At 50.6% G+C, this 14218-nt stretch overlaps 1 protein-coding gene across 1 annotated transcript in view; it reads right to left on the bottom strand.

Moving 5' to 3' along the window:
- The window catches only part of PDE6C (phosphodiesterase 6C), a 263370-nt gene that overhangs the window by 76954 nt on the left and 172198 nt on the right, over nucleotides 1–14218 (bottom strand). Inside the window, exon 20 of the mRNA XM_063962080.1 lies at nucleotides 7087–7170. Within this exon, the coding sequence (XP_063818150.1) occupies nucleotides 7087–7170 (84 nt within the window). The remainder of the gene's footprint in view (nucleotides 1–7086; nucleotides 7171–14218) is intronic.

Here is a 14218-nt window from a genome sequence, read left to right as displayed (position 1 = left end):
AAAGTGGAAAGAGTAAACAGCACTATTAAGAACAAGTTGAGCAAAGTAATGGCTGAAACTGGATTGTTGTGGCCAGAAGCTTTGCCACTTGTATTGTACAGCATCAGAACCACTCCCAGGTTCCCTCTTAATCTGTCCCCCTTTGAAATTCTTTTTGGTGGACAACCCCATGTAATGATTGACCCCCAGGATGATTTGAAATGTAACAATGAAGTCACTGTAAAGTATTTGGTTAAGATGAGCAAGCAGTTGAGGAATCAGAATAGCAATCTAAAGCTGGTGATTCCTGATCTGCCAGACAGTAATTGTCATGACATTGAACCTGGGGATTATGTAATGATTCGGAATTTTCTACGCTCAGGTTGCCTGATTGACCGTTGGGAAGGACCGTACCAAGTCTTACTGACCAGCACGACAGCATTGAAGGTTGCCGAAAGAGAGACTTGGGTCCACTCGTCCCACTGTAAGAAGGTCGCTGACCCAGAGAGAGCCCGTGACAAAGAGCAGAGTGTGGAGGAAACCATATCACTGGAGTGTCTGTTCCGGGAAGGCTGAGAGGCAGGACTGTTGTCACGGCACCTGAGCACAGAGAACCACAATATCGGAGGCGGTTGTCGCGCCAAGTTTTCTTTCCCTTCTAGTTGTTTCCTTTCCCCCATTACAACTCTTTCTTTCTCCTCCTAAGATGGACTCGCCCCAAGAGACTGCAGTTCGTGTTTTCCTGTTGACCCTGTTGTTGACCAGAGCAGTCTGTTTCGTTGAGAGTACCAGTGAGGTCGAGAAAGGATCTGGAATGGGTTCTGATGACCAGGATGGATTCGTAGAATTCCAAGAGCAACACAATCACCGAGCAAAGGCGAGTATCAGAAAACGATCTGGTAGCCATGATACTAACAGACATTGTGAAGGATTGTTAGCTGAAGAGAATTGTATATGTAGGAATTGTGACAACATAGTTGAGGACGGGTGCATCCAGAGATGTCAGTCCAGCATTAATATCAATATGGACCGTCATCCATTGAGTGACTACCACTCATTAGTGGGTAAGGTTTTAAACCAAACGGAATGCTGGGTGTGCTCACAAGTACCTCAAGGTCATAGAAAGTCAGGACTAGTGCCATACTCTTTAACGATAGATGAGGTACTTGAATTAAGGGGTGGGAGACCGGTGGACAAGAAATTTAATATTTCTAGGCCTCCTAGTTTGAAGCTCCACCAATATCATGTGGATAGGTCCCTAATATGTTTTAACATTTCTAATCCCCGAAAGCCGGGAAATTGGGAAGTAACATGGAACAACCGAACTATGACATTCTCACACAGAGCCGATAGAATGCCCATTGACTCAGAGCTTATACGCCAAATAGCCAACAGTGGAAGATATTTCCAAAATAGGTACACTCTAGGAAGTAGGCCCATGCGAGTTGGAGAAGTATCACCAGGATACTGTGCGCATATCATACAACCTGATACGTGTACTAGTCAGATGAGAGAATTAGGGATAGGATTTTTCACCTGGAAGGTTTGTAATATGGTGATGTCATATTCTGTCCCATATGTCCTCCCCGATGATGCATATTTCATATGTGGGAGGAAGGCATATAAGTGGCTTGCCCCAAACTCAGAGGGATTGTGTTACATTGGAAGAGTGTTACCGGAAGTAATGACCATTACCCATGATAGAATGAAAGACGTTCACCGCAATGCTCAAGCTCCTTACACTCACACCCATTACGAACACATTGTAAAGAGACACCTTATAGATAGGACAGAGCATGCAGCCTCTGATTTGATCCACGAATACACCGGGATTCAACTCCTGCTCGCGCTAGATATCACCCGTACCGCCAGAGGAGTTATAAATTTTAGGTATATTACCGCGCTAGCGAACCTGATAGACAATATCACCGAGATGTATGATGACACCTTTAGATATACTGGGAGAGAATTGCAAGCTTACAAAACGGAACTGATCCAGCACAGGATGGTTCTCAAGTACATCACAGCAGTGACAGGAGGGTATTGTGTCACCCTAGCAACTCAGTATGGAGTGAAGTGTTGTATGTATATCACAAACAGCACTGAGGACCCAACCGAGGTCATAGATCAAAAGATGGACGATATCTTGCAATTGAAGTGGGAGTTCCGAAGGAGACACAACCTTACCCTTGCTTCTGTGGGTAATGAACTGACCGGCTGGGTATCATGGTTGAACTCACGAAATTGGTTCTCAGGGTTAGGAGAATGGGCTCAAAATGTTATCGTTACTGTAGGGAAATTCCTCTTATGTATCCTAGGAGTTGTCATAATGATTGGTTTGATATTCAGATGTGTTCGAATTTTAATGTATTGCAAGCGAAGTACCAAATTGATGAGTTTGAGGAGCGAGGGCATTGTAACAACAACTAGTTTAATTTCTGACCCATCAATCGAGACAATGTTGTGATAAAACGTGATTCCACGGTCCATTTCTTTCACCCGTTTCTCCTTTGTTTTCCTCCAAGGTAAGAAGACACCGACTCGGAAGAAGATTTTGATGACCCATTATACAGACCATTGATGAACTTTGTCACAGCCATTTGATGAACTGTTAGAGACTGTAATTTTTATGGACACTTGAAGAGCTTTGCTTGCCACTCAGAAAAGATACAGTTATCCGGACAAGACTTCGACAAGACATCAACAAGACTCCAACAGACGCCCAAGGACGACCACACATATATATTAATACGAATGCATTTATAAAGCATGTTTCTTATCTTCATCTCTTCTATCTTCAGGTAGTGACACACATAGTTGACAGGTGATATAGACATATATATTAGCACTCACATACTTTCCCCCTTCATGTATCATTAACTAATGTGCACCCCATTTGTTGGAGCTAAAGGCCAAAAAGAGCTCGGTAGAGTTTGTTAGCCCACTTACAGACCCTTAATACGGGATAAGAAGGATTCAATGTATACTTCGCAATACCTCGAAGCTTTATTATAGAACATGTACGGTACGATGATACATGACCCCTCAGACATGGATTTCATACATACATGCTTTTTACTATCTCACTGGGTCATACATTTCCCACCTCCTCCTCTTCTCCCTACTCCCAATCATAATAAGGTATTTCATGGTAATATATTTTTCTGCTTAATTGTTTAGATAGTGGCAGTTATTGTTGACTGCCAAAGGGTGGACTGTCAAAGTCGAAAAATATCCTCTTACATATGCCTTGTACTAACCCCTCATGCACATGCCCGCTGCACATGCATGCGCTCTGCCGTGCGTGCACATATCCGCAAATTGCGTAAGATCGCTCCGGCGATCACGCGCGGTGTATGCGCATTTACGGTAGAGTTTGTGAGCGTCTAGCGGGCGACTCGATCATAACATATTTTACCCACATAGGGTGTTTTATAGTGAATATTCCCCTTAACAATGTTGGAAAGTATGTTTAGTGTAAACGGTTCTTGGACAGAGAAATTCCTCTTTGCATGATGGGAAGGGTCAGATAAAGGTAGAACGGTGGTGTCTAGTATCCAGCTGTAGAGTATTTTATTGGTAACATTTCGGTGTTGGTTAGGAAGAGATTGCTCGCTCCTGCACATAGTTATGTACAAAAGTAGTTTATAGATATTTACTGTATTTGTTGTTCATTACCCATGCGGCGGGAATCCTAAGGATACCTCCCACCTGAACAGTTGGAGAAAGGCACAGCCCACCTGTTCGAACCCAGCTATGACTTTTTGTTATAATGCAGAGACACATTCCTGTGTCCAATGAACCATGAGATTATAAGGACCATTGTATTGTTACTGTATGTTGTGTATATAAAGACCACCATTGCCTGTCCAGTCACTCACTCCCTCTGCAAGGTTTTCACATTGAAGGCTGAGGGCTGGATTCAGGACGCGCCTGCGAATCATTCCCACGTGTGTAAGTTCTCTGTAGCCATTTTGTTATCCTCTGTGTTTGCCATTTGTTCTCATTGTGTACTCATTCTGTTTTCTTGTATTTGCGATCGTTCGCTATTGTTCATATTTTTCTCGTTATTCTGTTTAGATTTTATGTTAGTTTTGTAGTGTATAAGCTGTACTGTTTTTCCCCTTTTTACTCAAATAGAATCATCCACTGGGTGTTAGAGCCCAAGTGGTTTTTGTATCCTAACCAGGTCTTGTGTTTTCACTAGTTACTGTAAAGGGTTTACTGAGCGTCTCAATCGCTCAATCAGCGTCTCATATTATCAAGGTTAACAAGCATTACATCGTTATATTACATTGCCAAGGTTTATAGGGTAAAGCGTACCCTTAAGGTGTGTTGTTACTAAGGGTTACTGTGTAACATTCTGTGAGCGTGCGTGTCGCTCGTGCGTCGCGCCCACGGCCTAGTGTCCACTACGCTAGCTGCGTACCCTTACAGTACACAGTGCGTACTTAGTCCATGATAGAATATAGCTTAATGTTTTTAGGTAATAATTGATTTTATCATCCCCATCCAAGCCTGTTAATTGCTATTCCCAGCAAGATATCTCAGGTTCTGTCTGACTTTGAGTTTTTCTGATGGCATACTCCAAAAGCTGGGACTCTCTACATTCGGTGGACACTGGCAGCTTGTCTCTACTATGCTCAGAACCAGAGATATCAGCCTTCAAGCAGCTGGTCCCTGCCCCAGCTCCACAAGCCTAATATGCAGTTTTATATATTCGTCAGGGGATTGCTTTGGCTGCTGAACTCTGATCCCCAAGTCCCCAGTACCTCCTGATAGGTGGAACTATCTGGATTTTTATCCAATTCAAAGCTAAGAAATCTATTTTCAGGAACTTGGGATATCTGCAGTCAATCAAGCTGCCCTCCCACCAGAAAATGATGACTATTAAGCCCACTCCACTGTACACTCTCCCCTACGTATTAAACACCCCCTACCACCCTGGAAGTCATATACCAGGGCTTCTTCATTCAGCCCAATGCCCCCTTCTACAGTTTAGCCCCATCTGTGCAGTAAAGGAGTAATTAGCAGAAATTACTGCTCCAGGTCCTACATGTGAGCGGAAGATAGAACACCCCCTACTGCCGCTGATAGCACCCCAAATCCCTACCTCTGGAGGATGGATAGGGTGTCCAGTGCATTGCTGTGCCTAGGGGCCTACACTGCTGTTAAGACGGCCCTGCTCCCAAATCTAAATCTCTCTGCACATCTTATATCTGCCCCACATGTACTGCGACATGGTTTGTCCAGGTGCACAGTTACTTGTTCCTTCTTTCTTTATTCCCAACTCAGAGTCAGGCTTATTAACAGGAGCATATTAAGAGAGGAAGGGGGCCCGTATGCAGTTTCCATAAGGGCTCCCTCATCTCTAGTTGGCAGCACAGAATCTGAGCACTAGGGTCACTAGAAGACCCTAGTGCTGTGCCAGGTCTCCAGGAAAATGGCTGCTGCACCTCTTTCCTGGTGATTTCTGCAGCACTGCTACCAATGACACAGGACTCCAGATGGGTATGTAAGAAATGGGTGTGCGGTGTGGGCCCATCCAGAACCCAGGAGCCCGTGTGCACCGCACACCTTTCACCCATTTCAGATATGCCACTGCCCATTGACCATATAATTTGATTTGGTCCTGGACCACCAACCCATTTTTTTTTCTTTACTTGAAGCCCGAGGTGCGTAGCTTCATCAGCCAGTGCAAAAACCGTGCTGGGGGCATAGGACTTTTGGACCCTCTCCAAAAGGAGTAGGGCCCCGTAACTCCCCAAAGAAAAAGGATCTTCGGGTCCCCCCTTGCCGAAGCGCAGATGGACCCGCCTGGAGCCAAAAGGCCCCTTAGGGGGCAAAGGTCTTCAGACTTTGCTCCGCCTCACGGCTCGGGGTCGTCCCTTTCTCCTCAGGGTTGGGCGAAGCTTCCAGCTGGGGAACGAAAAACCTCCAGCTCTCCCCAAAAGAAGAGGGCCTCGGCAACTAGTGGAGAGGGTGGCCCGTAAGGATGTCACCTAAACCTCGCCAAAACGTGACACACACACACACACACAAAAAACATAAAAAGGTGTAGTGGAGTGCAAAAAAAATGCAAACACACGTGAAAAATAAATAAATAAGCCCCAGCCAGAAGGCCGGGTGCAAAGTCAAAATTGTCCTTTCCCTAACCAGAAGGCCAGGGCAAAGGAAAGTGGGGGCAGTCAGAAGAGGTTAAGTGAAAGTGCAAGTGTCGTATTAGTGCAGGGTGAAAACAAAACACCAGTGCATTTTCAGGCTCCCCTTAAACCAGGGACACATAACACCTCGGGTTTCAGGCTGCTCCCGATCTCCAGCCAGACCAAGCTTCATACCTGCTCCACATGGTGGGTCTTGATTCCACACCAGGGGCCTCTCACTCCCCCAGTGTAGGAACAGACACGACACCATGAGGACCAGACGAGCAGGTACTACACTTGGGGGGACATGTACTATGCAGTGAAAAAGTGGAGAAGTGAGCCAGTGGAGAAGTTGCTATGGCAACCAATCAGCATTGCTGTAACATGTATATAATATAAAAGTATACAGAGCAGCTGGTTGGTTGACATGGGCAACTTCTCCACTGGCTCACTTCTCCACTGTTATCACTGCTTAGTACATGTTCCCCTTGATCTTAGCCAAAAGGCCCCATAGCAAGTGCGCTGCGGCAACCAGTTTGGGAAACACTGCTGTAACAATATAGCCAAAGCCACATTACTAGTGTAATACTGTCATGGAGGAGCAGCAGCTGACATAAGAAGTTGCTGGTTGCTCTTCCACCAGTGGTTACTGCTCTGTTTGGAGGCCCCTTGGGTGCATTAAAATTAAACACAAAATTGGCGGACTATGCAGCTGCCTAGATTTGCCTAATTGTAGTACTGTATCACCCACATTAATATGTATCTTGAAATTATAAAGCTCTAAAGCATTGATACTGTACTTACAATTTAAAATATGTGTTTTATATAAAATCAGGGATATTATCAGTTTTATCCAGTCACAGTTTGGAATTGTTCACATAAATTCTGAGGACATTTTCAGGTTAGTTTTTAATATCCGGAGATCTACTATAGGGGCTATGAAGGAGCCGTAGGAACAACTTACCTTATACACAAATGTACATACAAAATCAATAAAACCAACTTGAAGCTTGGGCAGCTCCTCAGCTTTGTTCCTGTCCATCATTGGCTGAAAGGAAAAGACACCAAAAAATGAATTTGTGTCAAACACTTTCCATGCGCAAGTTAGAACTGTAAACTTTTGCAGTATGCAATCAGAACATTATAAATGCATGCTGAGAAAAGAATCAGAAAATGGTGAAGGGAATGAGTAAATATATATTACTACAATAAGACCTATAGTATGTTGCAGCATCAAAACAGCAGAAAATAAAACATTTATATTATAGGACTGGAAAATTATCTAATCAATGTTTGTCTGCCCAGATCACTGTATATGACAGCAACCAAATATTGGTAACAAAGGCGCCGAGCCCGTGATGGCGCCGGAGAGGGGTAAGGGGGAGGGGCGGCAGGTGGCCCGCGGGCCAGCGGCACAATGGAAAGGAGGGGCGGGCAGGTGTGCCCGTCCCCTCTTTCACACCTACAGGCGCTGGTAGCCTGTAGAAGGCGAGGGGGCCGGCCGGATAGCGGGCGGGTTAAATAGGAAGGCGGGGGGGAGGAGGCGGCCACTGAGAGGGGAGCACAGAGAGTGAGGAGAGCGAGCCAGCGGACGGCAGCAGCGGCGGTGCTACGAACGGCGGCGGAGAGGATCCACGGAGGGCACCAGCATCCGCCGAGCAGGAGGAAGAAGGTCACTCGCGGGTGAGTGCGGCTCGGCGGGTACGAGAAGAGGCAGCAGCGGGGGGACGGAGAGACGTCGGGCACAGGCTGCGGAAGCGACTTCCGGTCGCGCGGCGGCTCCGGAGGCTGGGTGCAGCGCGTGGGGGCCAGAATAGGGTTGCATTTCGGCGGACAAGGCCACCAGCAGGATCGGCACCGCAGGGCAGCTGCAGAAGCCACATTGCATCCCCTGCAGAAATAGAAAAAGGAAAGCAGCATGGATGGGCCAGCAGAGAGGGGGGTCAGAAGAAGGAGCATACCCCACAGGTTCAGGGAGGAGACGGAGGACAGCGCAGGGTTGCACTTTAACCCTGCAGGGAGGGAAGGAGCACGTCAGCAGCAGCACAGAGAGAATGATGCAGGAGCTCCCCCTGGCGGCAGGAAAGGAAGAGGACAGCTGCAGGAGACGAAGAGAAGGAAGAGCAGCTCCAATCCGGCAGCCAGGGCTGCGAAGAGGAAGAAGCAGCCGGCAGCAGCGATCGCCAGCGAGCAGCAATACGGGGTGAGTGACCTGCCGCCCATTTACGAAGATATCCCCGCGGCAGCGGAGTCAGACGGACCTGACTCCGGGGGGGAGGGGCGGAAGGGTTGGGGCAAAGTTTTGAGCAGCGCCAATCCCACTTCACCCGCCACACAACCGCAAACCCCAGCCCGTAGATGGGAGAAAGGAGAGGGCGGCACATCATCAAGCGGCCGTGATGCGTGGGTACAGGAGGCTTCCACCCAGCTGTTCAAGGAGATGTCACAGCTTCCGGCGGCGGGGCAACCGGACAGGAGGAGGCATGACAACGGACACCGTCACAGCAAGGAGAGGCATCACAACGGGCACGGAAGCAGGGAGTCATCTTACGGCCGGAGATCACCGCGTTACCATTCGCCACCGCCCAGCCCTCGTCATCGGCACAGCCTGCATTTCACAACACGCAGGTCATCACCGGTCAGGGGTTACAGCCGACACGCATCACCGCCGGAGGCATACATCACATCACGGCACGGCTGTCGAGGGTGCAGCTGCAGCAGGAGAGAAGACAGGCAGGAACAGCGTTATCAGTCGACGGGAGGAGGGCTGCGATCAGTGCAGCACAGCAGCCAGCACAGCACACCGACAAGACAAGGCGACAGGGAGGCAGTGCACAGGAACTTGCAAGTCTTCGCCACGCCAGCAAGATCAACGCACGGGAGCAATACGGCGGTCCACGGTACCATCACGCCACAGGAACGGCAGAGGGCATACACGCAGCGGCCAGGAGGCGCGGAATTCCAGCGCGGAGAGGGCGTCATGGGCTACGCTACGGCCGGCGATGCCCCAGCAGTCAACACGGTCCAAGTGGCCACCACACCGAAGACAGCATCCGGCGCGACGACCAGCGCGGACGGTCCAGCGAGGGAATCCTCACACGGGACGGGTGAGACCAATGTCGATATGAACAGTTTGTGTAATGTTATGGTGTCCCCAGATATATCGCAGAATGTTGGTAACATGATGGTTAAGTTCACGGGGGTGGTCGGTAAGGGCGGAGCAGGTCAGGCGAGGGAGCAGGGGGATAGCGCAACGGATTCAGACGAGGACGAATCATGTAGAGTGTTGAGGGAGCAGCTAAAGTTAGCTAGAGCGACATGTAAGAAAAGGAAGGGGCTTACGCCGGGGACAGATGCGGTTAGGGAACAGATGGGGCAGGTGCAGCAGGAAACGGCTAAGAAATTTTTGCAGACAGGATCCAGTGTGGGTTGCGAGTTTAGCGCAGTGGCAGGCCACTTGCCAAAACAAATCAGAAAGGAGATAGAAAAAGGGGGTTTTGTCGATATATGTTCATTGACAGAGAAGGGCTTGAGCGACAAGGAAAAGGCAAAACCGAAAGGGGGTACACAAGTCAATAGCTACAAGACTATTGAGAACTGGCTGAGCGGAATGTTCGCTTACTCCGGCTGTTACATAGAAGCGTACCCCGACGTAGCGATGAGCATGTTGAAATATACAGATTTTATATACTCTGTGTACAAGGAACAAGGGGGATCAGTCTGGCTGAGGTACGACGAGAGTTTTAGAGCGAAGGCAGAGGGCGGTAAGCCCATCGACTTCGGAGTTAGGGACCTCGACGCGTGGCTCAAGGCATTAGCAAGCGGTATAGCGGAGAAGGCGGCACCGGCACAAGCAGCCGGGGCAGGGAGGCCTGGCACGCAGAAACATGACCTCAAATGCTGGGCGTTTAATGAATCTCAGTGCACCCGCGCGCAGTGCAAATTTAGGCACGCATGTTCCTTTTGCAACGCAAGTCATGCAGCAAAGGATTGCTATAAGAAGAGAGCAAATCACCCAAGAAAACTACCCGCGGCAGCAGGGGCTGGGAAAAGCGTTTAGCCCAGTGAATTTAAGCAGGATCCTGGGGTGGCTAGCCAGGTATCCGAAGCAGCAGGAAGCCAAATTACTGCGGGACGGTTTTAGGGAGGGCTTTAGGATACCAATAATAAGAGAGGTCCCGCCCACAGAAAAAATAAGAAACCTGAAATCCGTCAAGGAGCAACCGGGGGTGGTACGGGAGAAGATCGCAAAGGAGCTAGAGTTAGGCAGAATGGCGGGGCCATTTGCAGCCCCACCATTACAGGATTTGATAGTGTCACCTTTGGGACTGGTCCCAAAGAAGGCACCGGGGAAGTTCAGGCTCATCCAGCACCTGTCTTACCCCGAGGGAGGGTCGGTAAACGACGCACTGGACAAAGAGCAATGTTCAGTGCAGTATCAATCCTTTGACCAGGCGGTCAAGATGGTGAGAGCACAAGGGAAAGGAGCTCTCATGGCAAAGCTAGACATTGAGTCGGCCTTCAGACTGCTTCCATTGCACCCAGAGAGCTTCAGGTTGATGGGTCTAAGTTTTGACGGGGTTTTCTTCGTGGACAAATGCCTGCCAATGGGGTGCGCCATTTCATGCGCTTTCTTCGAGGCATTTAGTTTGTTCCTGCAAGGGTGTTTGCAGGAACGCGCTGGGGCAAGGGCCATAGCGCATTATCTAGACGATTTCTTGGTGGCGGGCCCACCAGAGTCGGAGCAGTGTAGCCACCTTTTACGAGAGCTACAGGGTATGCTGGAAGAGTTCAGCGTACCCATCGCGGCGGAGAAAACCGAAGGCCCGACGGAGGTTATATCCTATTTGGGCATAGAAATTGACACGGTTAGGCAGGAGTGCAGACTACCAACAGAGAAGGTGGTAAAGTTGGTCAGGGAAGTGAGCGACTGCGCAAAGGCCAAGAAGGTCACGCTGGGGCAGTTGCAGTCTTTGCTGGGGAGCCTGAATTTCGCTTGCAGGGTGATTCCAATGGGCAGAATCTTCAAGAGGAGGCTGGAACAAGCCACAGCAGGCAGGGCATCAAAGCACCACTTCATACGCATCACCAGGGAGCTTAGGGAGGACCTGCGGGTGTGGGAGGAGTTCCTCTTTCAGTTTAACGGGGTGCAAATCTGGCCCAAGGAAGTAGCACCAAACCGGGCGCTGCAGTTATTCACAGACGCAGCAGGAGCTACGGGGTTTGGGGCATACTTGCAGGGCGAATGGTGCGCCCAGCGATGGCCACCAGAATGGGAGACCGCAGGGATCACCAAGAACTTAGCGGCATTGGAGTTGTTCCCGATAGTCGTGGCAGTCGACATATGGGGTAAAGTGCTGGCAAACAGGCAGATCCAATTCTGGTGCGACAACATGGGGGTGGTGCAAGCCGTGAACAACCAGCGGGCATCATCGCCGCCGGTGGTCAGGTTGCTCAGGAGGTTGGTGGCAGTTTGTTTGCACCACAACATAACATTCAGAGCTAGACACGTGCCAGGGGAGAAGAACGTAATAGCGGACGCATTGTCCAGGCAGAAATGGGAAGTTTTTAGGACCGCAGCGCCAGGAGCAAGCGAAGTAGGTTTAACATGCCCCTCCTATCTCTGGCAGATAGTCGATCAGAACTAGATAAATTGGTGGAGCGATCCCTGGCGCCAAAAACCTGGAAGGCCTACAAGGCCGCATGGAGAAGATGGCGGCAGTTCCAGGGGGAGGGGGAGATGGAAGCCAAGCCTCCGCAGCAACAAGTGTTGGCGTTCTTGGACAAACTCAGAAGGGAGCAGACGTCCAGGGCAGGAGCAAACACGATACTAGCAGGGGTATCCTTTTTCCAGAAACTGGCAGGCGAAAGGGACGAGACGAAGAGTTTCGTAGTACGCACGATAATGAAGGGCTGGGCAAGGGCGGAGGTTAAGAAACCAGACGCTAGGGAACCAATCACAATCGAGAGGCTGAGGAAACTGATAGAAGCGGTCCCAAGCGTCTGCCGCGACCAGAGTGAGGCAAGGTTGTTTACAACGGCTTTTATTATGGCTTTTAGGGGGGCATTCAGGGTTAGCGAGTTGGTAGCGCAGTCCAAAACAGCAAGGGAAACAGGGCTGCAGTGCAGTAGCGTTACCGTAGCGGAGGACACAGTACTGTGTAAAATACGCAGATCAAAGACAGACCAGAACGGAAAGGGAAAATGGGTGCAGCTGCGCAGGCACGACGACGCTGCGGTCTGCCCGGTAAGGGCGGTCGAAGCATTTAGGATAACAAGGCCGGCAGGAGGAGGGAATTTTCTGGTACACAAGGACGGGGCGGCGCTCACTAGGTACCAGTTTGCAGCAGTGTTGAAGAAATGTGTAGGAGCACTTGGCTGGCAGGCAGAGAGATTCGGGACACACTCGTTTAGAATAGGGGCGGCCACGTCAGCCGCTAACGAAGGGTGCGCGATCGAAGAGATCAAAGCATTAGGCAGGTGGGGGTCCAACAGCTACAGGCGCTACATTAGACCCCTCAACGACGAAACAGAAAACATCTAACGATCATGTCCCCCCCTCTCCCACACAGCCCCATCCGCAAGAAAAAAGGAGGCGAGGCGGATATGGATCGTCGGTCACTCATACGTTCACTGGGCGGCAGCACGGGCCGCCGGGAGGCCGTATGGAAAGCAGTTGGGGCTAGCGGAGAAAGAGGGGAAGGTATGCTGGTTTGGGCAGAGAGGGATGAGGTGGCACGGCTTGAGGGGCACCCTGTTATCCGGGGAAGAGGCGACAAGCAGCCCCGATACCATAGTATTACACCTGGGGGGCAACGATTTGGGCGACATGAAATCCCTAGACTTAATCAGGACAATACGGGACGATCTAGCATGGGTAAGCGAGCGATGGCCGGGCGTAGAGCTAATATGGTCTAACATCATTCCCAGGCTAGCTTGGCGCGGAGCTCGGAAAGGGGCAGGAGTGGAGAGGGCTAGGAAAAGGGTCAACGCGGCCGTGGGCAAATGCGTGGCCGCACTAGGGGGACAGGTCATACGGCATAAGGACATCAGTCAAAAGATCGGGGGCATGTATAGGAGCGACGGGGTCCATTTGTCGGACATTGGGATTGACCTTTTCAATAACGCGCTTCAGGAAGCACTGGAGGCCGGGGGTCAGTAGCTGGTTGCAGGGTGGGGGCTTCGGGTCTCGGGGGAGGGGGGCAGCCGAGATCCTCGTGTGGCGGGAAGAAGCGGTGCGCAAGGCATGGCGAACGGGGGGAGCCAGCCGAGGTTGGCAGATTCACCCTCGGTGAACGGGCGCATGCTCGGCTCCAGCTTTGGACGGTTGGGCCAGGGAGCTGCGCGCCAGGTGAGCGTGATATGCGCCAGGAGGGCTGGTTCCCCAGGGGCGTTGCCGCGGTGCCTACAGGGTAGGCAGGGCACGCCCCCAGGAAATCGGGAGGGGTCAGGGACCCAGGGGCGCCTTGCCCACCACTTCTATCCGTGCCCCGCAACCTTGTAAGGTAACATGTAAGGTAATGGAAATAAACTGTGGCCAGTAATTCGATCCAAAGGAAACGTGTCAGACTCTTTATTTCAAGGGGAGCTTATTAGCTTATGTGAGCGGAAACAAAGGGGGCCGCCGTAGGTCGACCTCTCCCCCTTATGGTAACAAAGGCGCCGAGCCCGTGATGGCGCCGGAGAGGGGTAAGGGGGAGGGGCGGCAGGTGGCCCGCGGGCCAGCGGCACAATGGAAAGGAGGGGCGGGCAGGTGTGCCCGTCCCCTCTTTCACACCTACAGGCGCTGGTAGCCTGTAGAAGGCGAGGGGGCCGGCCGGATAGCGGGCGGGTTAAATAGGAAGGCGGGGGGGAGGAGGCGGCCACTGAGAGGGGAGCACAGAGAGTGACCCACCCACCCACCCATTTAGAAAAGGTGTATATAGGTACATATACTTACAGTTCAGAGTTTTATCGTATAAATCGTTGCAAGTTATAATACGGTCGTATGTTTAATGTGTTAAGGAAAATTAAGGAATACGTATGTCACAGTCAGCGGGCGGCGGGAAGAAGCGGTGCGCAAGGCATGGCGAACGGGGGGAGCCAGCCGAGGTTGG

Source organism: Pseudophryne corroboree, chromosome 3 (assembly GCF_028390025.1).
Source record: "Pseudophryne corroboree isolate aPseCor3 chromosome 3, aPseCor3.hap2, whole genome shotgun sequence".
NCBI classification, from domain to species: Eukaryota; Metazoa; Chordata; class Amphibia; order Anura; family Myobatrachidae; genus Pseudophryne; species Pseudophryne corroboree.
This window is presented reverse-complemented; position numbering and strand designations above follow the sequence as displayed.